This window comes from Notothenia rossii, assembly GCF_949606895.1.
Source record: "Notothenia rossii genome assembly, chromosome: 6".
Classification (NCBI taxonomy): domain Eukaryota; kingdom Metazoa; phylum Chordata; class Actinopteri; order Perciformes; family Nototheniidae; genus Notothenia; species Notothenia rossii.
In genome coordinates, this window is record NC_136909.1 from 13,517,325 (window position 1) to 13,540,331 (window position 23,007).

Genomic DNA, 23,007 nt, shown 5'->3' on the forward strand with positions numbered 1-23,007 from the left:
GTACATACATTTAGTGCAGTAAAAAGAACAATATTTATTTTTGAATCGTGAATAGTAGAAGTATAAAGTGAGTACCACAAATTAGCTTTTGAACGTACAATACTCGAGTAAATGTACTTAGTGACATTCCACCGCTGATTGATCCCCCTCTGATGACACAAACCTGCCAACACTGCTGTCTGTGGTCCTGCAGGAGACAGAGCTGCGCAGCCGGGTGCTGGAGGAGCAGCTGTCGGGGGCCGAGCAGCGGCTGGAGGAGAACCAGGAGGAGCAGGAGAGCTTCAGGAAGAGCCTGCGGACGATGCTGGAGCTGCTGGACGGGAAGATCTTTGAGCTGACGGAGCTCAGAGACACCTTGGCCCGGCTCATAGAGGAGGCCAGCTAGAGGCGGAGCTGCCTCATCTCCACAGACAGAGCCATATGATAATTTAAACCCCCATCTAACCCACGCAGATTCTACCCACAATGCCCCAACTTCCTCCTTACCCCACACACATCCAAACTGAGACACCACACTGCCCCAATTCTGATTCTGATCAAACAGGGCAGCTAATCCCCAGATTTACCTTGCAGGCATCAACTCCATGCCACCGCAGGCACTCCTGTAGTTCATGACACAACACAGGGACTACCTCGTCCTGCCTTCTGATTGGCCGGTGTAGGCGTGACCTTGGTTGTATTGATCTCTTTGGATGCCTGTCTTGGCATTCAGCAACTGCCCCCCTAAACCCACCCACACACTTTCAAAAAGGAGTGAAACTAAAGATCTGTGCCTCAGTGCCATCTGCTGTTTGACCGGGAGAGCAGCATCACAGCTTGCAGCATCTCACACACACACACACACACACACACACACACACACACACACACACACACACACACACACACACACACACACACACACACACACACACACACACACACACACACACACACACACACACACACACACACACACACACACACACACACACACACACACACACACACACACACACACACACACACAAGCCCCTGTCCTTCCTCTCTAAACTGCCCCCCAAGGGGAATGTTGAACTTCATGTGGAAATAATTGCTGTTAAGACTCAGAGAACTGCGCCAAAGCTGCCAAATCCCCCCAAAATATTGTCCTCTTAACTTGCAGATGCTTTGATTCCAAAGTGACTTACTGTACAGAGAAGTGCTGAACAGAGAAACAGAGAGTTGGAGCTCGGGCTGCCAGCGGAGCATCAATGGAAACAGAGAATTAAAGGACGGCTCTCAACAAAGTCGTCAGTCTTACCTATTGGCCAGGACACACAGGGCTGCTGGGAAATGAAGTTTGGTCTACTAACCTGCAATGACAGCTGTATATCCACACCCTATTTAAAAACCCCACATGATAGATGGTTATTGGATCTTCCAGAGGCATTGCTTATGCCACACAGAAATTTTAGAGGGCTTGCACCCATGTTACATTAGAGAAATTATTGTATCCAGACTGCTTCCACCGTTACACCTGACCTGTCTTCCTGCCAAACTCAGTGTGGTGTGTGTTCCCCAACAAGGCCTGACCTTCGACATAACGTGTGCCTTCAAAGCACATATGCGTGGACACATGTTTGTATATAATATGTGTGTGTGATTTGTGCTGTGAGAGAAAGGCCCTGTTTTTTGGACATCAAGGCACACACACACACAACACACACACACACACACACTGAGCAATACCAGACAGGCTCTTTATGACACCTCTATCTAACTCTATCAGGTACTCTACTCAGTGGACTCATGCAGATAGGTCAAAACGCAGCTCAGCTGATCCCCCCTGTCCGACAGAAAGTGAACTACTGTTGACCGCGATCCTGTGTGGCAGCCCTGTCTGGTCGAAGACGACATCGTGAAGGGCTTACAGAGTGTCATCCACGTGTTCCTAAATCTCCACCCTCAGTGAAGCTGGCCACAGATGTTCACTCCTCACGGGTGAATATAGAACTGTACTCAGTTTCTATCCTTTTTTTTTTACACAGGATATATAACACTGATGATATAATACAACTGCATAAGACAACTTTCTACTCATGACATTGTAAATGAATGGATGGATAACTCAAATGCAGTAACGCCCTGCAACGGCTTATTGTTGTGTATTAACCCACGGAAAAGTATTGCTTAGTTACTATTATAGAGTATCCAGTATGTAGGTAAACAATGAAACCTCTTCAATATATTTTTTAAATGCATACAACACAATGTAAACACATAGTGTACCAAAACTTCTGAAGCAGCTCCTGTACCGGTAAAATCCAAAACTGCATCTTTAAATCGCTTTCTTCAAAAATCATTTCTAAAAAGCTATATTCTCACATGAAATGCTGCTTATGGTATTTTTTAATTGAGCACCCTGTTTGCACTATGTTATTACACTGTTGTAACTACATTATATATCAAGAGATTTGCATTAAATACTAGCACAGCATAATTCTGTACTTCAAATATAGTAAGTAGTTACACAGGTTAATACACTGGAATAAGACCCATGTAAAGGAAGTTACCCATTTTTCTTTCTTTTGGTTGAACTTTGACAGTCGAATGACCGAGATGGAAAACCTTGATATTAATGCTATTGTTAATGAATGCCTTTGTACAGTAGTGGATAAGAAGCTTTTCATTCTCCTGTTTTGTAACTTATGGTATTTAAATGTAGGTATTATTATTGTATTTAGAGGTATGAGAAGACTGGCAATATTTTTGACTATTTAAAGTAATTTTGAACTCATGATATTAAAGAGGTACCTCAGGCTAATGATGTTTGCAGATTGGTGAGACTCGTGTGTTTGCAGGTGAAAGGATTTACCAAATGTTGGTGACAAGCGGAGACACCTGTTGGTGCTTCAGCCAAATGTAATCCTTTGTTGGGTTCGAACAAAGAAAGCCCTACCAGGTCTCTGTGAATGAGAAATGTTTTATATTCAAATACAGTGACAGCAGAATTCAGTTTTTGCACATCGCTTTTGTTCAGTTGTTGCTTTTTTAACAAAGACAATATTTACCAAATCATTAAACAATGAAACAGACAATCTAATAATTTGCTTTACAAGGTTTTATTCAAATGCAGGGGCAAGGCTGTGAATAACAATACAAAAGAAAGGTTTGATTCATGAAAACGATAGGACTAAAGGCTGAGAGATATTCCTGGAATAGTCTGTTTACATGCTACTGTGTTAAAACAACTGCAACTTTAACACATCCATTATTTTTAGGCAATTCATCTGAACCCATTATCCCCCATTCACTTGTTTAATTTTTATCTTTTTTGATATTGCACTTCTCAAGTGTCTGACTGCCTTATTCAGACAGCGGGTCATATTGTCAGCCTGTGGCCCGTCTGCATAGGAAACTCAGAAGCAAACACACATTTGGCTGGAAATCGTTCTGAAACAATAAAAACAGGATAAAAACGAAGCCATAGAATGAAATTTAAAATTACAGTTTGCTTAAAAAACACGTGTTGAGGCTATTTATAGACAAAGATCAGTGTTAAACATCAGTACGGTGATGGATAGGTGATTCACGGCAAACGTGTCACATGCTGAGCCCAGTTTCCCAAAAGTGTTAAGCACATTGTTACTGATTGTTTAGTGAAGCAGCTTAAACCGTTGCGCTAACATAGTTTGGCAAACGGCCCCGGTCGATAAAAGTCACATCAAGTCAGGTGAAGTGTAGGCTAAGCTTAATTTAATAGTTAGGGTTAGTTCTGTCTCATGCTACATGATGGTAGCACCATGAACGAGCAGGGTGAGAAGAAGAGATGTGCTCTGCCAGGAAAATAAAAGACCCCTCGACATTGAACTATTTTCAAGCTGCATGAAGTGACACATACTTGCAAGCCGCTTTTTTCTACATTGGCGCCTGCTCTCCACACAAGAACAAGAGCAAAAGCACAAAGGAAAGCTGTTTGACACAGTGCATGCTGACAGTGTTTCAGACTCAGAGCTTAGTCGATGAATTCACATGACTTTGCTTCTTCTTGATGTTAGCGTGAATTCCTCTGAAGTATCCCATGGTCCTCTCTTACCGACCTTCCATGACTTCTATACATGTGGTTCAGTGCTTTAAAACATCTACTACAGACACAATGTTTCACCAGTGATTATAAAACAAGTTGTTACTGTACATAAAAAGTGATACATAATTCATACTATATATATATCATGAAAGTGCTGAAAACTTATTTTAAGGAAAGAAAAAAGTAGAAGTAAAAGCTGTAAAATCACTTTGGCTGTTAGTGAGTGAGTCCATGCGCGCATGAGCATGTTTTCACTTCCAGCTCTGTGAGTAACAGGCCTCCTACTGTGTGCTTCTGCCCACTGAGTGCAGAGAAAATAAATTAGAAGAGAGAAAGTGAATAAGATGGTAGGCGAAACCACATCCATCACAGCTGCCTGCTCCACAGCCCACAGTGACTCCCCGCAGAGAGAACCCAGCCTCCCCCAGACCATCCATCATTCAAACAAGTGCAAACGGTTTCTCAGCTCTGCCGTGACTATCCCACATACTAAGTTCGCAAACCACCAACCCACGTCCGCCCTCACTTTACAACAATGACTGACACTAAGCACGACCTCCACCTCGCTAATGAAACTCTGCAGGGGACCCTTCAACCGGTCCCCTCCCACGCTAGGTGACCAGCTTCTGCTCAGAAACGTTGGTAGTTTCAACACCAAATGATGAACCTCCATATCTCCCACCAGCCTGGCCGCATGCTGCAGTGGAACAGATGGGTCGATATATATTCCCTCACCCAGAGATGGGCTGAGAATTGGGGGTAGTGAAGGTCGGAAGAGGACAGAAGCGGGGGTGGGGATCGGAAATGGTGCGACGGACTAAAGGATTTATGGTCTTTGTGCAATGTCAGATTAGACGAGCAGCGGTCATCATACAGCCGGACACTAACACACCCACATGTGACGAGGAAAAACCAACTGTGCAGAATACAGTCATGTGATTCCTTCACGGTACACTGGTTTGGTAACAGTAGTAGAGAGTGTCAGCAGACGTGATCGTGTAATAGTTCACCATCGACTCTTGTTTTCAATCCCTCACATGACACAAAAATAATCAAACAGACCCTTTACATATTTGTGTGACAGTCATTTCTAATGCTATGGGGCGTGTGGAAGAAAATCACACATCTCACAACACTATGAGGTTTTCACAAATAACTACCATTGCATTGTTTTGGTGTCAAATGTGCTATTTGCAATTTCTAAAAGTGAATGTAGTCAGTAGCCAGTTACATGGCTATTCAACATTATGATCTGGTTACTGAAATAAAACCATAGTAACATATTTAGTAATAAAAACACAGAAGTCCTTCATGATGTTGAATGTTAGAGCATTTGGTGATCTTCAGCATGACTCAGGCCCCGGCATAGTCACTGGGTAGGTACCTGTGTGTGTGTGTGTGTTTGTGTGTGTGTGTGTGTGTGTGTGTGTGTGTGTGTGTGTGTGTGTGTGTGTGTGTGTGTGTGTGTGTGTGTGTGTGTGTGTGTGTGTGTGTGTGTGTGTGTGTGTGTGGTGTGTGGTGTGTGGTGTGTGTGTGTGTGTGTGTGTGTGTGTGTGTGTGAATGAGTAACTGTTTATAAGTGTACAGTGCCACGCAGCTTTATACAGTACGGTACGGTGCGTGCAGTGCCAGAAGGTGCAGGCGTCTGTGTGCTTTTTATTTATTGCGCCTGAGCCTTGGACCTTAGCTATCCCACGAGTCGTTCCCGTCCTCATCCGAGTCGGACTCCGGCGAGGCCTCCTTTATGCGGCGCAGCGCCTCATAGATGCTCTGGGTCAGGGGGTCGGTGGAAGCCGGCAGCTCCCCCTTGTCCTTTCTCTCTGTCCTGGGGACGCGCTTCAGTTTGACCCCTTTGCGAATCTGAGCCAGGATGGTGTTGGGTTCGTCGTCGTCCGTAGAGGGAGGAAGAGCCCGCTGGTCGACCTTCCTCAGATGGAAGCTGCCTCTCTTCAGGGAGGCTAGCACTTCGTCCATGGGCGAGCTCTCTGCATATAGGAAGACAAAAAGGGAGATTGGGATTTACCTTTTATTGTTTTTTATTAGCATTTTCAGTATTTTAAGCCATGTTGCATGTTTGTACAGTGTGTATATAGTTGTTATTTTGAAATAAATTGTATTTAGGGTACCTTAAAACATCTATCCAGGGAGAACAGTAAGTAAGTAAGTAAGTAAGTAAGGAGGTAAGGAAGTAAGTAAGTAGGTAAGTAAGTAAGGAGGTAAGGAAGTAAGTAAGTAAGGAGGTAAGTAAGTAAGTAAGTAAGGAGGTAAGGAAGTAAGTAAGTAGGTAAGTAAGTAAGGAGGTAAGGAAGTAAGTAAGTAAGGAGGTAAGGAAGTAATTAGGTAAGTAAGTAAGTAAGTAAGTAAGGAAGTAAGTAATTAGGTAAGTAAGTAAGTAAGGAGGTAAGGAAGTAAGTAAGTAGGTAAGTAAGTAAGGAGGTAAGGAAGTAAGTAAGTAAGGAGGTAAGTAAGTAAGTAAGTAAGGAGGTAAGGAAGTGATTAGGTAAGTAAGTAAGTAAGTAAGTAAGTAAGCAAGTAAGTAATTAGGTAAGTAAGTAAGTAAGGAGGTAAGGAAGTAAGTAAGTAGGTAAGTAAGTAAGGAGGTAAGGAAGGAAGTAAGGAGGTAAGGAAGTAAGTAAGTAGGTAAGTAAGTAAGTAAGTAAGGAGGTAAGGAAGTAAGGAAGTAAGTAAGGAGGTAAGTAAGTAAGTAAGTAAGTAAGAAAGTAAGTAAGAAAGTAAGTAAGTAAGGAGGTAAGGAAGTAAGTAAGTAGGTAAGTAAGTAAGGAGGTAAGGAAGTAAGTAAGTAAGTAAGTAAGGAGGTAAGGAAGTAAGGAAGTAAGTAAGGAGGTAAGGAAGTAAGTAAGTAAGATAGGCTACTGTAAGTTTGTAATCTAATAGAAACTACTATGCTGCTAAATGGTGTCAGTACCTCTTCTGCTGGCAGAGTCAAACTCCGGAGTCTTCCTCAGCTTTTTGCGGGCGCTCAACAGTTGGCTGCTGTCAAAGAAGCGAGGGATGAACGGCCCGAGGGGGGAGAGCTGTTCTGCTGCTCCCATCTTCCCCTTGACCTTCTGCGGACCTGGGCTAGCAGTAGGTGACAACTCCTCCTTTGTTGGCAGGGGAGGAGGAGGTGGAGGGGGAGGAGGAGGGGAAATGGGGGAGGACAGTAGGGAGGACAGGGAGGACAGGGAGCAGGGGGAGCAGGAGGAGTCTGCAGGACTGTGCACAGGCAGCGGAGGGAGGGAGGCTGTGAGGGCCGTGACGGGCTGGGTGGTGAGGGTGGAGCTGGGGTCCGTCTGCATGCTGGTGCTGAGACACAGCGGGTGGCCCTGCGCCTGCACACACACCGAGGGCACCCGCTCCTCCCTCTCACACACACTACTCATCTCCATGCTCCTGCCGTGCCCTTTTCTTCTGGTGACGCGCAGTCGGCTGGACTTCAGAATCACCTGACCGGGGTTCCGCTGGAGGGAGACACAGCGAGACGGAAGACGAACAGTTAGATGGTTAAAAAGAAAAATGTTGACACATGTCGCGACTTCCTTCCTTTGTTTCCATCAAGCCAATTAGATGCCCTAAACAGACAGTTACACGTTATCTTTCGTTTATTTGTTTTGCTGAGAGTTGTGATGACTTGTTTGACTCCCGATCACGTGTTGATGTTGTGCGACTAGCGTTCAATCAAAATAAAATAAAAAACGCTCCAAACACATTCAAGCAAGAAAATAGTCAAATCGTCAAACACATCAAAACAAAACTCAGATAAAAAAATAATAAACATCTTGGATCGTCTTGATTTCTTTACGTTGTGTAGGATAATGGAACTTAATGGTTAAAACTGTGTCTCAACCGCGTCTTTCTTACAGGTTGCCCATCTCTTAAGAGACTAGGGCCATGGGAAATGTAGTCTTTTATACTTCCTTGACTACAGAGGTCACGATTAGGTGACAATATTTGACCTTTTAAAAAAATTCAAATAAAAGACTGGCTCTAACAACACATTTACTTTTATAGGAGGGCACATACCTGCTTGAAAGTGCGAAGTCTGTCCAGAGTTCTCTGCCTCTCCTGACTAACTCTGCTATTCTTCCTCTCCTCGTCTTCCTCTTCTTCATCTTCCAACTGGAAAAGTAGAAGTGTTGGGAGGAGAGAGTTAACAACAAAACTGTACAGTGATATGATATCAGTCATTATAATCATAGAGCATCTACCTGTAAGACCTGATGGGAGTCCTTGTGGAGGGCTTGGTGTTTCTGCTGTTTCTGGGTGTGATTTGATACACAGATCTCCTGTAGAAAGATGAGAGAAAAACCAAACATTAACACACTCATCCACACAGCATCCATCATACCACAACCAATTACAATTGCAATGCATTTTATTTTAATAAATAGGATTCGGGTAAAGAAGAAAAACATAACAGGAGACTTTTTCAAGAATAACTATAAAGTCCAATCAAATGGAATGCACACTATTCCATTCTACAAATGGAATAGTGTGCAGCAGAAGTATGTATAATCAAGGATACACTTCAGTCATGAAAACAAGTGTGACTGTAGTGTTGACACACCTTTTTGTTCCTCAGATAGGAGCGCTTGGCAGTGATGCGCCCCCTTCTTGCCTCCAGCTGTCGAGCGCTGACCTGAAGTCTGCGCAACTCTTCCCTCTCGGCAGGATCATCCTGCTTTATATCATCTGTACTTTGAAAGGTGTCATAGTACACCACCTCCTCCTGACGCTCTGATACACACACACACACACACACACACACACACACACACACACACACACACACACACACACACACACACACACACAGACAGACAGACAGACAGACAGACAGACAGACAGACACAGACACACACACACACACACACACACACACACACACACACACACACACACACAGACACACACACACACACACACACACACACACACACACACACACACACACACACACACACAGACACACACACACACACACACACACACACACACACACACACACACACACACACACACACACACACGTTTCATGTTTTTGAAAGACACTTCATAGAGTATTTATTCAGATTGTCATGTAGCAGGTTCATGCACAGCCAACAAGTACAGAACAGTCTGTAAAATGTAGTGTGTTTTAAGGAATGTTTTACATACTAAAAATACTCATTTAAATATCTTCTGGACTCTAAGATGAGAAAAAGTATATTTTCAAGAGAAGCTCACAGTAACATTATATTTGAGGTAACTTAGTGGCCTCTGTGTCAGCCAACATAAACCTTGCAAAGAAAACAATGTATGAGAGTGTTTTAACTTTTTCACCTTTCAGTCTGGAACTGTAGGATTTTGTCGATGGCAAGCAATATATTTGGCAAGCCCCAAAAGCCCTTGACAGAACTTTTTATGGAAGAATGAGGAAGAAAGAGAGGAGTATCGTGGTAAGTAGTTTGTATCCTCTTCCTCTTCTGCGGGAGGCGCTATATAGTAGACTAAACCAAACATTTCAAATAACTTTACTCAACTAGATCATCAACAAAACATGATATTTTTTTGTTTTGTAGTACAACCTGTCCGTGTGTTTAACTGTCTGTTTTCGATGCTGTTGTTTCTTGTGTTTGATGTGCCAAAATACCAGAAATCTGCCTGTGAATGCTGTCTAGTTGCGCGATGAGAAGCAGCTCTTCACATTGTAGTATCTCCGCCTGGATGTCGTACAGTTGCAGCTGCCGCTCATAGTACTGTGTCTCCATGTGGTCTAAGAGGGCCATGGCGTTCTCACTGCTACACAGACTCTGCATCTGAGGGGACAAGATACAAAAACTTAGACAAATTTAATAAATCTGCGTGTCTCTATGTCTGTGCATATGTGTTTTTTGTATGGTGTTGTTGAGTGTTCCTTCCACACCTCCTCTCGTAGTGTGTGCTTCCTCTGCTCCAGGCAGATCTCCCGGGCTCTCTGGAGCTGCAGAGTTTCCTTTGCCACAGAGTAGCGAAGTCTCTCCATACGCTCCACCGCAGCCGTCCAAGAGGATTTACCAAACTTGCGCTGGTCCACCTTCATACGCTCATACACCCCTGTCCACAAAAATAAACAAAGGGCAATGACACCTCAACATGTCCAGAGGTGGAAGAAGTACTCAGATCCTGTACTTAAGTAAAAGTAGAAGTACCAGAGCGTAGGAATACTCTGTTACAAGTAAAAGTTCTGCATTTAAAATGTTACTCAAGTAAAAGTACAAAAGTTTTAGCATCAAAATCTACTTTAAGTACCAAAAGTAAAATATTTACCTCTGAATTGTACTGGAGTAGAAGTACAAAGTAACATAACATGGAAATACTCAAGTAAAGTACAATGACCTCAAAATTGTACTTAAGTGAATGTACTTAATTACTTAACCCCACTGCACATATCTTATAGTTAGGTGTTCTTTTGGTAAAAGTGAGTCACCGACACGATCGAGAGTTGTTTTCACCCATTGTCTTTTCTTTGAATGTGATGACTAAGTTATTACAATGATTTAAAGGGAGACATCTATTGGCCACATGTGCACATTACAACCTCTTTGATCCCAGTTTGTACTTGAAGCCACTCACTTATGTAGAGTTTGATCTAATAAGTGTCAGATAATAAATGGACCAATCGGCAGTGGAGGAAAAACGTGGCTAAGCAGGGGCCTGTTGTGGAGTCACCCCGCACAGACACACTGCTGGCAGAGCGCTGTGATCGATAGCTTGTTCTTGTTTCTTCCTGTCCTGTCAAACCATGGCTGTCTGTGCTGCCTCATTAAAACCAAATCACATTAGCCCTGGTGTTCAGAGCCACACACAGGTCAATAGCAGACCCCTATGTGTGTGTGTGTGTGTGTGTGTGTGTGTGTGTGTGTGTGTGTGTGTGTGTGTGTGTGTGTGTGTGTGTGTGTGTGTGTGTGTGTGTGTGTGTGTGTGTGTGTGTGTGTGTGTGTGTGTGTGTGTGTGTTTGTGTGTGTGTGTGTGTGTGTGTGGGATTATTCAAAGTCATTCGTCTGCTGCTTTATTGACTTGACATTGACAGTGAAATTGACAGTGACAGTGACATTGACAGTGATGGTAGACTGTACCTTTCTGGGCTTTGGCAGTGATCTCAAAGTATTTTATAGTAAACTCCTGTATGTTGAGGACGGCCTCTTGAGCTTTTTTCTGCCAGTCAGAGTCCTCCTTTTTTAGAGCTTCAATCCGCCTCGGCCCCAGGTAGTCATTCTCCAAGGAAATCTGACGAGGGAGAATTAACACATTTTTGTCAGCAAGGTTAAGAACTACGAGAGAGATGTTAACGGTGAATAATATATTCTGAAGAAATATATGATACAACGTTTTATACAAACAGAGGAAAAGTGGCATTACTTAGTTCCAGAGGTGGTGGGAACCCCAAAATGTCATACATCACTGCCACAAAGGGGCAACAGTAAAGTTGGTCAACTAAAAGGAGGACATGTTTGTGATAATTAAGAGATAGTTGGTTGTGATTTACATGAAAGCACAGTGAACCTACCCTATACATATTGTAGTGCAGGGGTCGGCAACCCCTGGCAACGCGTGCCAATGGTGGCACGCGGCACCGTAACCAGTGGCACACTAGGAATAAGTGGAATAAGGGTGCAAAATATTTAAATTGTAGTTTCGGATCCTGAACGAGACCGCCGCCGGAGTGTGTCTCCTCGTTACCTGCAGAAGGAAGCCATGCACGCAACGCAGCCCCGCTCTCTTTATCTCCAGGTGACATTCTGCCGCTTTCCTCCGTGGTGCAGTGCTGATCGTTTCACCACGGAGGAAAGCACTTCACTAATTGCAGTACCGATAAGGAGCTGTACAAATGCCGCAGTTTTTGCGTGGCTGTGTCTTTAGTGGAAAGCCCAGTGGCGATCTGCTCATCTCTCATTTAAATAATATGCTACAAAGGGGCGGACTGGCCATCTGTGTGTTGAACTTTCCTGTCGGCTCCCAGACCGTAGTCGAGGAGGGGATGACTCTCTGTCGTCTCCCAGGGCAGAAGCATCAAGCTTCAGGTTCAATATCCCACTTTAGCTTAAATGATGGGAGAGAGGCGAGCTCTTCTTGGGATGCCGTTACATTTATTTAGTTGTTTCCCCCCCCCCGTTGATAATTCACGATCGTCGGCACGCTGATAAAAAAAAAAAATTGGAATGGCACTTCATGTCAAAAAGGTTGCCGACCCCTGTTGTAGTGCAAGAGTGTCTGTCTTAAATGGCGGCATGCTGTGAGGATTAAAGACTCCCTGTTGTGCTTTTTTCTGGTTTTCCCTTTCCTGTAATGTGTTATAAAGGTTTGTGTGCATGTAAATGGTCTGCAAAGGCTAAAATCCAAAAGTTCACGCCAGAGGGAGTTTCTCTCCCAATCTCTAAGCGGTTGACCAACAACAGAGCCGGCCAGCTAACCAATCAGACCAGACAGGGCTCTGGTTTCAGACAGAGGGTGAAAAGAGGTGCTGAAAATAAAGGGCTTTTTGAACATTAAAGCATTTAAACATGTCACAGTAGAGGCACAAAATACACATATGAACCTGAAGAGGAGAATAATAGGGCCCCTTTAATATAGGTACAAAATGTGCAGTCCTTCTCGATGGCTTCACCAGGGAAAGCTAGCCTGGAGAGGGAGCCAAACTCCCACACATGCCAGCAATGACAATACGCAGTATTTTTACCATGTGATTCACAAACACACATGCACCTGTGCAAACACAATGATTTAATAAAAGGCTATTTCAACTGCTCAAAACAGCATAATCACCATTTAGATAGAACCTTTTAATTAATAGTACAGACAGTTGAACACCGTGAAAATGCCTTCTCACTTTTTTCATTAGAAGGAAGATTGCTAATCATTTCTCCATTTATAACCACCTTAAAAGCTATGAAAAAACATAATATGCCAGCTGTATACAAACATACCCATTTGTAGAAATACAAAATAATTGTAGTATGATACTGCAAAGTCTTCCTACGCAGACAACTCCCTTGTTTCCTAGAGGAAACACAGAAGTGTTCTGTGCAGCATTAGTAATAAAGTTAGCAGCAAAGGTTACAGAGCTGCATCTCAGTCTGGCCGTACTGATCTGCACTACTCAGCAGCGCACCAGTATCATCTAACACTGCAATTTCCTGCTGTCTGGTTGCCAGTGCTCACTCTTTTGATTTGTTCCTGTATTGCCCTACATAGTGTAATTTAAGACCTGTTGGCTTCACATTGTATGATTATATTACTGTATATCTTAGTGAGATATAGTTGACATGCCGTCTGAAACATACTAGTCACACGTTTATCAACGATGTAGATTTACTGTATGGCCTTGTTTTGCCCGTCTGAATGCACAATATTAGAGGGCACACAGAGACCCAAACACTGGTTAGGCTGATACTCTTCTTCAACATGCTAACTTGTGTGTCTAGGATTCATGACTAATCAATAGGATAACAAATATGTTTTCTTTCTATTTTAAAGTGTATTATCAATATTTAAAGCTATGGTATAACAATTCTGTCCTTTCTTTGTATTCGGTGACCATCTTGACTTGTCATATATAATGACTGTTTTCCAACTCATACAATACTGTAATCTTGTTTCTCTTAGTATTTCCTCTTTCCCCACATCATTCTTTTTCACTTAAACTATTCATTAGATTTGTTTATTTTTGATGTGACATATCGTTGTAAAGTGAGAAAAAACGACATAACACCGCTCCCTCTTACAGTTCAATAGAACAATTTGTAGCTCAGAGTATTTCAAAAACAGAAACAGTGAAAAATGATGCCAAATGAATACAAACATTTAAAAAAGGGCCAGCACAAGCACAGGAATTCAGATGAAGAGCCACAGAGAGCCGTGCTGTGCTGGACCTACAGACACTGCAGGCTATAAATAGATCCCGTTGTACCAGTTCATTCAAGGATCGCACCCTCCCCCCCAACAACATGTCTATGTAAAGGGTGCCATGGTGTAATGGTTAGCACTCTGGACTCTGAATCCAGCGATCCGAGTTCAAATCTCGGTGGGACCTGAGTTTTTCCGGTACTCTCTCAGGGGTGCACTATAATGTAGCTATAACTAGAACTGCACTAACAATAACAACAGAAAGGAAAATAGCTCGACACAACAAACTGGGCTATGAAGACAGGATTTGGTCTGAACTTTGACCTAATAAGTATGTTGTGGTTCAGAGGTAAAGGTTATCCTGACTTCTATAACATACTATAAACTTACATGTACAGTGTGCAGGTTTATCTTTGCAGCTTTCTGAACTGTGAAGTGAGTCTAGAGATATGACAATATCACACCGATCCTCACTTACTCACACTGGCTACCTCAATCGGTAACACTTGGTAAGGGTACATGAATCATCATGAATTCATGCATGACTTAATGCAGGAACAATACCTTAATTAATGCATCAACTCAGGTATCTCAATCATCATGACTTCTGAGTTACTAATGATGTTCATGTGTTCTTCATATAGATCTGCAGTTAAAGTGACAGGCCAAACAATTGACCAGTCACAGCAATTCCAAGTGTTGTAATCATGATTAACGAAGCATTATTGTGTCATTACTTCATCATGATTGTGCCCCTTCAAATAAAGTGGTGACCTGTTCCGTCGTTTACACTGATAAATAACATGTGATTAATGGCCTATGTGAAATCACCTGTATTAACCATTTGGTGCTCATGCATCAACCATCTTTGTGATCCCTCAAATAAATTCAGCCCTTATGTCTATTTAGGCATCATGTATTTGGCAATATTACAAATGCAAATTAGATCATAATTTTGGACTTAATTTCAATTATCAATTATTTAGTTAGGACTTTTTTTTATGTATCATACAGTATTATCTTAAAGCTCACAAACCATTTAAGATAACTCATTCATAATATTAACAAACTTTAATTTATAATCCAAAGCCAACAAGATCACATTTTCACATATCATGTCACATAAGACAGCAATAACATTTTTCGTCAAAGACACCAGATACATGGCAATAGTAAGTTAATAGTAAATCATACCATGTTTATATTGAGGAATTATTTGTGATTTGAACTTGACCACAACAGATCAAATGCACTGAAATGACTTGTGTATAGATCATCAGGGATTTATCTTTCAGAAAAAAACTCCTGACTCATATGTAATGATAATAGATGTGAGGCACGAACAGGGGCTATCTTGAAACGTCCATCTTCTTCATATCTGAAGTCAGTGAGCTCTTGGTGGTTCAGGGAAACATGACCCGAATGTCCTTCAGTCAACCACCGAGAGGTCCTTTCTTATGCCTGTTTCCTAGCCAGTAAGTCCATTCTATAACTGCAAGATGTTCTTTCAAAAGTTTCTCAGTTCGGTTTCCCCTAAGCCGCCAAATTATTGATTTGTAGTTAATCAGGATTACAACACTTTGAATTCAACAGAAGACATGCACTGCTGTGACCGACAGACCGGGTTAACCACTTTATTTGAAGGGGCACAAACATGAGGAAGTAATGACAAAATAATTAATCATGATTACAACACTTGGAATTGCTGTGACTGGTCAGTTGTTTGGCCTGTCACTTTGACTGCAGATCTATATGAAGAAGACAGACTCAGAATTCATGATGATTGAGATACCTGAGTTGATGCATTAATTAAGGTATTGTTCCTGCATTAAGTCATGCATGAGATACTATTAACCCGTGTACATTACTGATAGTTCATGAAGTACTACATGCATGAATTCATGCTGATTTCTGTACTCTTACCATAAAGTGTTACCCTCAATCCATGTCAACCAGATCACTGTTACTGATTACTTACAAAGCCCTGAGAGCCCTTGTCGGAGCTATTTATCCAACCTTTTATTGCCTTATTCACCCTCCCTCACCCTGAGATCCTCAAAAGCGTCTCTCATGGTTGTTCCAAGGTCCAGGTGCAAACACAAAGGAGACAGAGCCTTTGCTGTCAGGGCAGAGGAGTGCTTTCTAGAAATGGTTTTATGCGATTGTTTCACATTTAATTACTTAATAAGATTTGTTTTACTTTCTGTGTTTTAAAAGGGATTTATTTTGTTGATTTCATTCTTTAAATGTGTAGAATGTGTTCTGTCTTTATGTAAAGCACCATGCAACTTTGTTTGAAAGAAAAAAAAGTGTAATGTTCATTCATTTATTTATTTAGACTCTTAAATCTACTAACTCCACAGAACAGAGCAGATGTCTTAAGCAATGCAAAATGGGAAATAAAGGCAATATAAGGAATCAAATAGTGTATTTGGAAAAAAATTGGCTCCAAATTAAATAATTTTGATTTATTTAACGATAGCAACTAGTAGTATTTGATTATCAACACATGTTTCACATAGTCCAGCAGTTCAGATGTTATTCTTGTAGGCTCTTTCAAAAATTATCCCCTTCAAATAAATAAAATGGATGAAAATAATCATTTATCACAAATGATTCAAAATATTAACACATTTTGGGTTGGGTCAGTCTGCGTAATTTGGACTTAATTAGCTTTAGTAATTATACTTATCTTTATAAAATCTATTTTTTTTTCAGCCCCCCCACTCCATCTTTTCATCTCTGCTGCATGGCTGCGGATCCCAGTGTATCGGAGTCATCATGAACCCGCAGTAAACCTATAGGACCGCACACAACATGACTTATTCATGTCTCTGTGAGACTGCAGGAAATTTGAGATCCATGGCACTCCAGCTCACAATATGTCACTCAACGCCCAACAGCCACATCCCAAGTGTTTCAGAAAACTGTGGAGAAGGACAACACTGACAGGAAGGTGTTTCCAAGGTTGTTAATATATGTATATGTTTGCTTTTGGATTGGTGAATGTTCTGTAGTAACGTGATACTGCAGTCATTTACTGATGTGAGTCATTGAGCTAAATATAAATAGGCCACCAGCACTAAAATAATAATTTCCAAAATGTATCCATTCACCAGCCTCCATCTTCTCTCTGGAATAAGATACATCTCACCACCCTCATAAATATGTGTTCACAATACATCACAGTCACACACACACACACACACACACACACACACACACACACACACACACACACACACACACACACACACACACACACACACACACACACACACACACACACACACACACACACACACACACACACACACACACACACACACACACACACACACACACACACACACACACACACACACACACAATATGATGTATTGTGTGTGTGTGTGTGTGTGTGTGTGTGTGTGTGTGTGTGTGTGTGTGTGTGTGTGTGTGTGTGTGTGTGTGTGTGTGTGTGTGTGTGTGTGTGTGTGTGTGTGTGAAAAAGCCAAAGAAGTTGTTGCAAATTGCTGGGTCAACATATTTGGGCCCAAGTTCTGTATTAACCTGGATTTAATAAGACAATTTCCGCTAACAAGTATGAAAGACATCTTACAATCTTCTGCACACATGTATCTACTGTGCATTCAAACTGCAGACTTTAACTTTTTACCTTGATCTGCTGTCTGCGTAGCATTGCCAGTTCCCTCATGTCTCTGAAGGGCTGCAGCAGGTACTGGTACAGCTGGGTGGAGGCCTCCAGCAGTCCTCCATATGCCTCGTCTTCCTCCTCATAAACCTTCAACAGCTCCACCATACTGTCAATGGTCTTGTGCTTGTCCAGCAGCTGCATCACAAAGACACAGAGTATGATATTGTCATCAACACACAAACAACTTTCACAATATTAAAACAGTTAAACATATATACTGTAGGTCCTTTTAAAATCTCGGCTAGGCCTTGTTAATGAGGCATTTGTAGCATCCATATTAAAAGTTGTAAACCGGTTTCAAAAGAAGACAAAACCCACGAAAATTCCTAATATTAATACAGTGGAAAGCAAGTTTATTGAAAAATAGTGAAACACACATTTAACATACTATAGATGGCTGCAATGTTGATGTAACATGTGTGTATACCGTGATTGTTTGTCACCTGTTGTAATTATCTGTGTAGTGTAATGCATGTCAGAAAGTCTGTGAACCCATTACATGTATACAGAAGCCAGGAGAACATACTCAAAAACATCTTTAAGGGGCACTCAATAATGAATAGATGCCTCTGAGGATATTTAGTGTAACTATAAATAATAGGAGCTTTGCACAGACTATGGCTGAGCAGGCAGAGGCCTTCCCTGCTGCTGCTGCTGCTGCTGCTGCTGCTGCTGCTGCTGCTGCTGCTGCTGCTGCTGCTGCTGCTGCTGCTGCTGGGAATAAGATCAATACACACACATTTTTGGCAGACTGAGCAATCCTGCAGGCTACAAGCAAGCACTGAAATACCCATTAACTCAGCCCTCAAATGGAGTGAAAGCATCAATAAACCTGTGTGTGTGTGTGTGTGTGTGTGTGTGTGTGTGTGTGTGTGTGTGTGTGTGTGTGTGTGTGTGTGTGTGTGTGTGTGTGTTTGTGTGTGTGTGTGTGTGTGTGTGTGTGTGTGTGTGTGTGTGTGTGTGTGTGTGTGTGTGTGTGTGTGTGTGTGTGTGTGTGTGGGATCATACCACACAACATTCTGTGAACTTCTGTACGGAGCTCTTCCTCTATGTTCAGGTTGAATACACCTTTAGTAAACTATATATCACATACAGCGACAGGCATGGTTGTGTGAGCATTTTGTGAAACTGATAGCTCTGCTGTTAGACTTTTACTTGCTCAGGAAGGGCAGTAAGCCAACGTTTCCTGTGTCTGCTTTTCTGTATGCTTTACTTAGTGTGTGTGTGTGTGTGTGTGTGTGTGTGTGTGTGTGTGTGTGTGTGTGTGTGTGTGTGTGTGTGTGTGTGTGTGTGTGTGTGTGTGTGTGTGTGTGTGTGTGTGTGTGTGTGTGTGTGTGTGTGTGTGTGTGTGTGTGTGTGTGTGTTTGTGTGTGTGTGTGTGTGTGTGTGTGTGTGTGTGACTCTGCTGTTCTCACAGTCTCACTGCATAAAGGGGAAACGCCTTGGACTTCTGGTCAAACACAGCATCATACATAGATCTTGACTAATATAGACTCTTCTTACTTTTGCAAAGATAGTACATGTTGGGAAAATACTGAATGTACTCTTCTAATATCAGAGTAGCACATGATAACAAAGGCCCTACGTAGCTGTGTACGTAACAGGAAGTATGTGTGATATTTTTCTAACAGTAAACATACTAACAGTATAAAATGTCAATTATACTTTACTTCCAATTTCTTTGGACAAATAGAGTTAATATTTAGATTTTGTTCAATCACAATTATTCAAACCAAATAATTGCTGATTTAGATGTTATATATCTTACCATTGACACTGCAAATCTGATTCATCTTTAAAGTTCACCATCTTAATAACAATTATAATCACAAGGAATATGTGTGTATTAGGGAATGGGTTCAACTGTAATGGCATATCCATCTTGGTCAGTATTGAATGTATTTATAATATATATATTATGTAAATACAGGTAACAGTGGAATATTTGATGCACTATAATGGACCGGAGTAACACTGTGATGTTATTAAAATGTCTCTCTTCCATTAACGCTCTTTCTCACCGTCTCTCAGGGGACGTGCACTCTCCAGCTCTATGAGTCAAGGCTGCATTAATATAACCCCATTGATTAGCAGCAAAAAGTGAGAGCCAGTGACTATCAATAACATGTGTGTTTATATTAAGAGCAGTTAATCAATCACTAGCTGCTGCTGATGTGTAAAAGGAGCCGACCAGGAGCGTGTATGATGTCTGGTTTATCTCCACTCTGCCAAGTCATAGACACAAAGCAGAACTGAGTCTATCGTGTAAAATATTGGCGCTGGTCTTTGGTTATGTGTTATACATACAGAATGGTTTCGCGGAAATGTCTGTTAGTGTTTATATTATAACTTCTTTTAATATTCTAACATCTTTTGGAAAATATTTTTTTCAAGACAGGTTGACTTAATATTCAATAACACAGATCATCAAAGATCAATCATTGTCAAATCCATACACATGTCTGGCTGATTTAAAACCATGTTATCCATACTATTGTGTGTATTTCTTTATTTCCTGCTACAAGGTGTGACATTAACAGTATAAGAATGACACAAAAAGGAATGGGATTCATGAATTCTGATATTAAAGCAAGTGACTCTTTATCATTAAAAATGGCACCATGTTACTACAGTCTTTAAATGTATAAGTAACCAAGAAAGGCCCACTAAAAACAGCAATCCTCAAGGTAAAGTCTTATCACCCAGACCTTTTGGATGCGATGTGTTGGTCCTCGATTGTACCATGGAGAAAAGGAGATTTATGCTTGATCAGAAGTGTTTTCAAGCAGTATTCTTTGGTGGTAAAATAGAAAAGACTTCCAGATGGCAGACTAACTGGTTGGTTTAGGAAATGCATGTTTGGTTAAACGCCCCACCTCTGTCTAAGAGCATTCACAAACCATGACTTTTCTCATTGCATCAACAGGGTCATTCTTAAGAAGTGCTTGAAATGTGTTTATGTGTGTGTTCACTTGACCGTCTCAGCTGTGTAAACAGAAGACAGCAGCTTTTCTGAGTGTATAATTTTCCACACAGGACTTTTTTACAAGTCCTCTTTTAACTCAAGGTACTTTTTTCATAGTAATAAAATGGTAATACCACAGCTGTCTTGCCGCTGTGCTATTAGGGAAGGCCTGTTTATTTTTGTCACACCTCAACGCTTTTGGATGTTAGATCGTGGTATGCCTTGTTTCAGACTGTGACCTTTTTTTCTTCCAGAACTTAATTATTTTTCTGTAAATGTTCTGACAATTTTCTGTTTCTTGTACTTTACTTGAGTAATTGCATTTTTTACTACTTTGTACTTTTACCCCACTTCAATTATTTCATACGTTAAGTTACTTTGCAGATTTTGTTTAATGATATACAATATAAACAACACTAAAATAAGACTTTAGTTACACCTGGGGTCAACCATGCAGCATAAAAAGTAATTCACCTTTAACAGCTTTGAAAACACTCTAATGCATCAACAATTATGATCAAAACATGTTATTATTCTTAAATGTGCCAATCTGCTTAATTACTACTTTTGGTAATTTAAGTATATTTTGATGGTAATACTGTTGTACTTTTACTTGAGGATAATTTTGATTGCAGGACTTTTACTTATAATAGTACTTGCTTTTTCTTAAGTATAAGATGTGAGTACTTCTTCCGAGTGGCAGACAAAAACCACCCTGAAATAAATTAAACTTTGACTTTAATTAGATGTATTATGTCAACAGATTTCCCATAACTGTATGAGGTTAGTTGAAAGCAACACTATTAGGTAATATTAGGTTCAACGTATTGCTTTTCAACTAACCTCATACAGTTATGTGAAATCTGTTGACATGATACATTTAATTAAAGTTAACGTTTCAGTTGTTTCAGTGTATGCTCAGTCTATGTTTTGAAGCTGATTAAGTCATGGACATAAAACTCTCACCTCTTGCAGATGTTTTGTTGCCCGGTTGAGTGCCTCTTCGTACCCAGACTGCCTCAGCTCGCTCAGGCTCTCGTAGTACTCATCTGGGTCGTCTTTTTCCGTGAACAGAACCTGCGACAGGATCTTCCATCCACAGATATCGAGTGAGTGGCTCAGGTACCTCTGCAAACTGTAGCAAAGCTTATCCGTTTCTGTCTCGGGTACTTCCGCCATGCCAAACAGCACTGTCCACATCCCGGCGGGTTCCTCCGGAAACACCGGGAGGCAAGGCTCCAGGTCCGAGTTCACCGAGCACAGCTGCTGGTGGACCGACCGCAGGTCCTGGAAGGAGAAAAGCCCGGCCCAGCTGCAGTCCTCCCGGCTCAGACTGTCCAGCTCCTCTAGATCCAAGAGGTCCAGAGAGGGGGACAGCTGGTCCTCTCTGAGAGGTTTTAACACCTCAGTGTCACGACTGACTGAAGGGATTTTGACAGGACTCCTTGTTGGTGCCATGACGGATTTGGTTTTAGGGCTGCAGACTCCTTTGCTTGGACTCCTGGAGACTTTATCTCTGGTGGGACTTTCGGGCCATTTTGTTTTGTCTCCATCCTGGCCAGTGGCCTCGGCCAGTGGGTCCCTACCAAAGCTTCTCCTCTGCACCGTCCTGTTGTGACACGTAATGGCAAATTTGTCCTCCACTTCATTCCATGCAACAATAAAAACAAATTTGTGCCTTTCCTTATCATCAAAGGCGTTCGGGCGGACAGCTACCCAGCCCGACTCGAAATTATCCTCCATTGTGAAGGACATGTTTGCAAAGTGAGGGCAAAAAAATAACAACAATGCTGGAACGAGCTAAACCTGCCTCGGTACTGTGGATGCAACTTAATATACGCCGTTTTTTACGTTGTTAAAACCACCAAAAAGTGTTTGTCTTCCGAGAATATTTTTGCCTGGAGGGCTATCCTCCTTTGCACAACAAGCGGATGAATTTGGAGCAGTGCAGTGTCACTTCCCATCTCTGGCCCACCTGGCTTCAAACTCAGATATCTGACTTCCTATTTCATCCTCCTGCAACCCGATAGTTGTATCCTAAGCTTTGCGAGCATATTAGCCTCGAGTGTGACACATAACATGCGACAGTGTTTACATCGTCAGCTGTGCCCCATTATTCTCCATACCTCGGCTCCAGACCTCCTTTCTCATCACAAAGTATGCTACCAGCCGGATCCAAAACCAGCATCGATTCGTTTACATACAACAGACGGAGGCGATTAATAATTGGGACAAGGCACTGTCTTCAGAAAGCTTAGCATCGTCTCCAAACTCATAACATCACATCTCCATCGTTCGCCAAACAAGACCACATACGCAAAAATAATAACGTTGGCTTCAAGTGCTGCAAAAAATATCGGAATTTCCATGCAGCTTGCAAGAAACGGCAACCAAAGTTTAGTGCGACAGTTTTATACATTTCTAATAGCCTTC

General features: G+C 41.8%; 2 protein-coding genes across 5 annotated transcripts in view; one reads left to right on the plus strand and one right to left on the minus strand.

The window, feature by feature from the left end:
- The window catches only part of homer1b (homer scaffold protein 1b), a 24,298-nt gene extending 21,513 nt beyond the window's left edge, over nt 1-2,785 (plus strand). For all 3 annotated transcript variants that reach the window (XM_079686720.1, XM_079686718.1, XM_079686719.1), the window contains one exon: nt 194-2,785. In XM_079686720.1, coding sequence (XP_079542846.1) covers nt 194-385 — 192 coding nt within the window. In that variant the 3' untranslated portion in view covers nt 386-2,785. The remainder of the gene's footprint in view (nt 1-193) is intronic.
- Nucleotides 1,669-22,898, minus strand: LOC307042692 (junction-mediating and -regulatory protein-like). 2 transcript variants are annotated; one of them, XM_079686709.1, is made up of 11 exons: nt 21,541-22,898; nt 17,571-17,744; nt 11,146-11,296; nt 9,954-10,123; nt 9,681-9,846; nt 9,371-9,445; nt 8,616-8,785; nt 8,257-8,334; nt 8,072-8,167; nt 6,975-7,509; nt 1,669-6,033 (listed from the first exon to the last, which is right to left on the minus strand). In XM_079686709.1, exons 1-11 carry the CDS (start codon nt 22,327-22,329, stop codon nt 5,732-5,734), a joined length of 2,706 nt encoding a protein of 901 aa, XP_079542835.1. In that variant the 5' UTR covers nt 22,330-22,898; the 3' UTR covers nt 1,669-5,731. The 2 variants fall into 2 exon arrangements, with proteins under 2 accessions (XP_079542835.1, XP_079542836.1); XM_079686710.1 differs by lacking the exon at nt 9,371-9,445.
- Nucleotides 22,899-23,007: the final 109 nt, after the last annotated feature.

Coding starts and splice junctions, on each gene's coding strand:
- LOC307042692 (XM_079686709.1), bottom strand. CDS start 22,329: ATGTCCTTCACAATGGAGGATAATTTCGAGTCGGGCTGGGTAGCTGTC. Junction 9,847..9,953: donor AGCACACACTACGAGAGGAG/GTGTGGAAGGAA, acceptor TTGTCCCCTCAG/ATGCAGAGTCTGTGTAGCAG. Junction 6,034..6,974: donor TGACTCTGCCAGCAGAAGAG/GTACTGACACCA, acceptor TCCTATATGCAG/AGAGCTCGCCCATGGACGAA.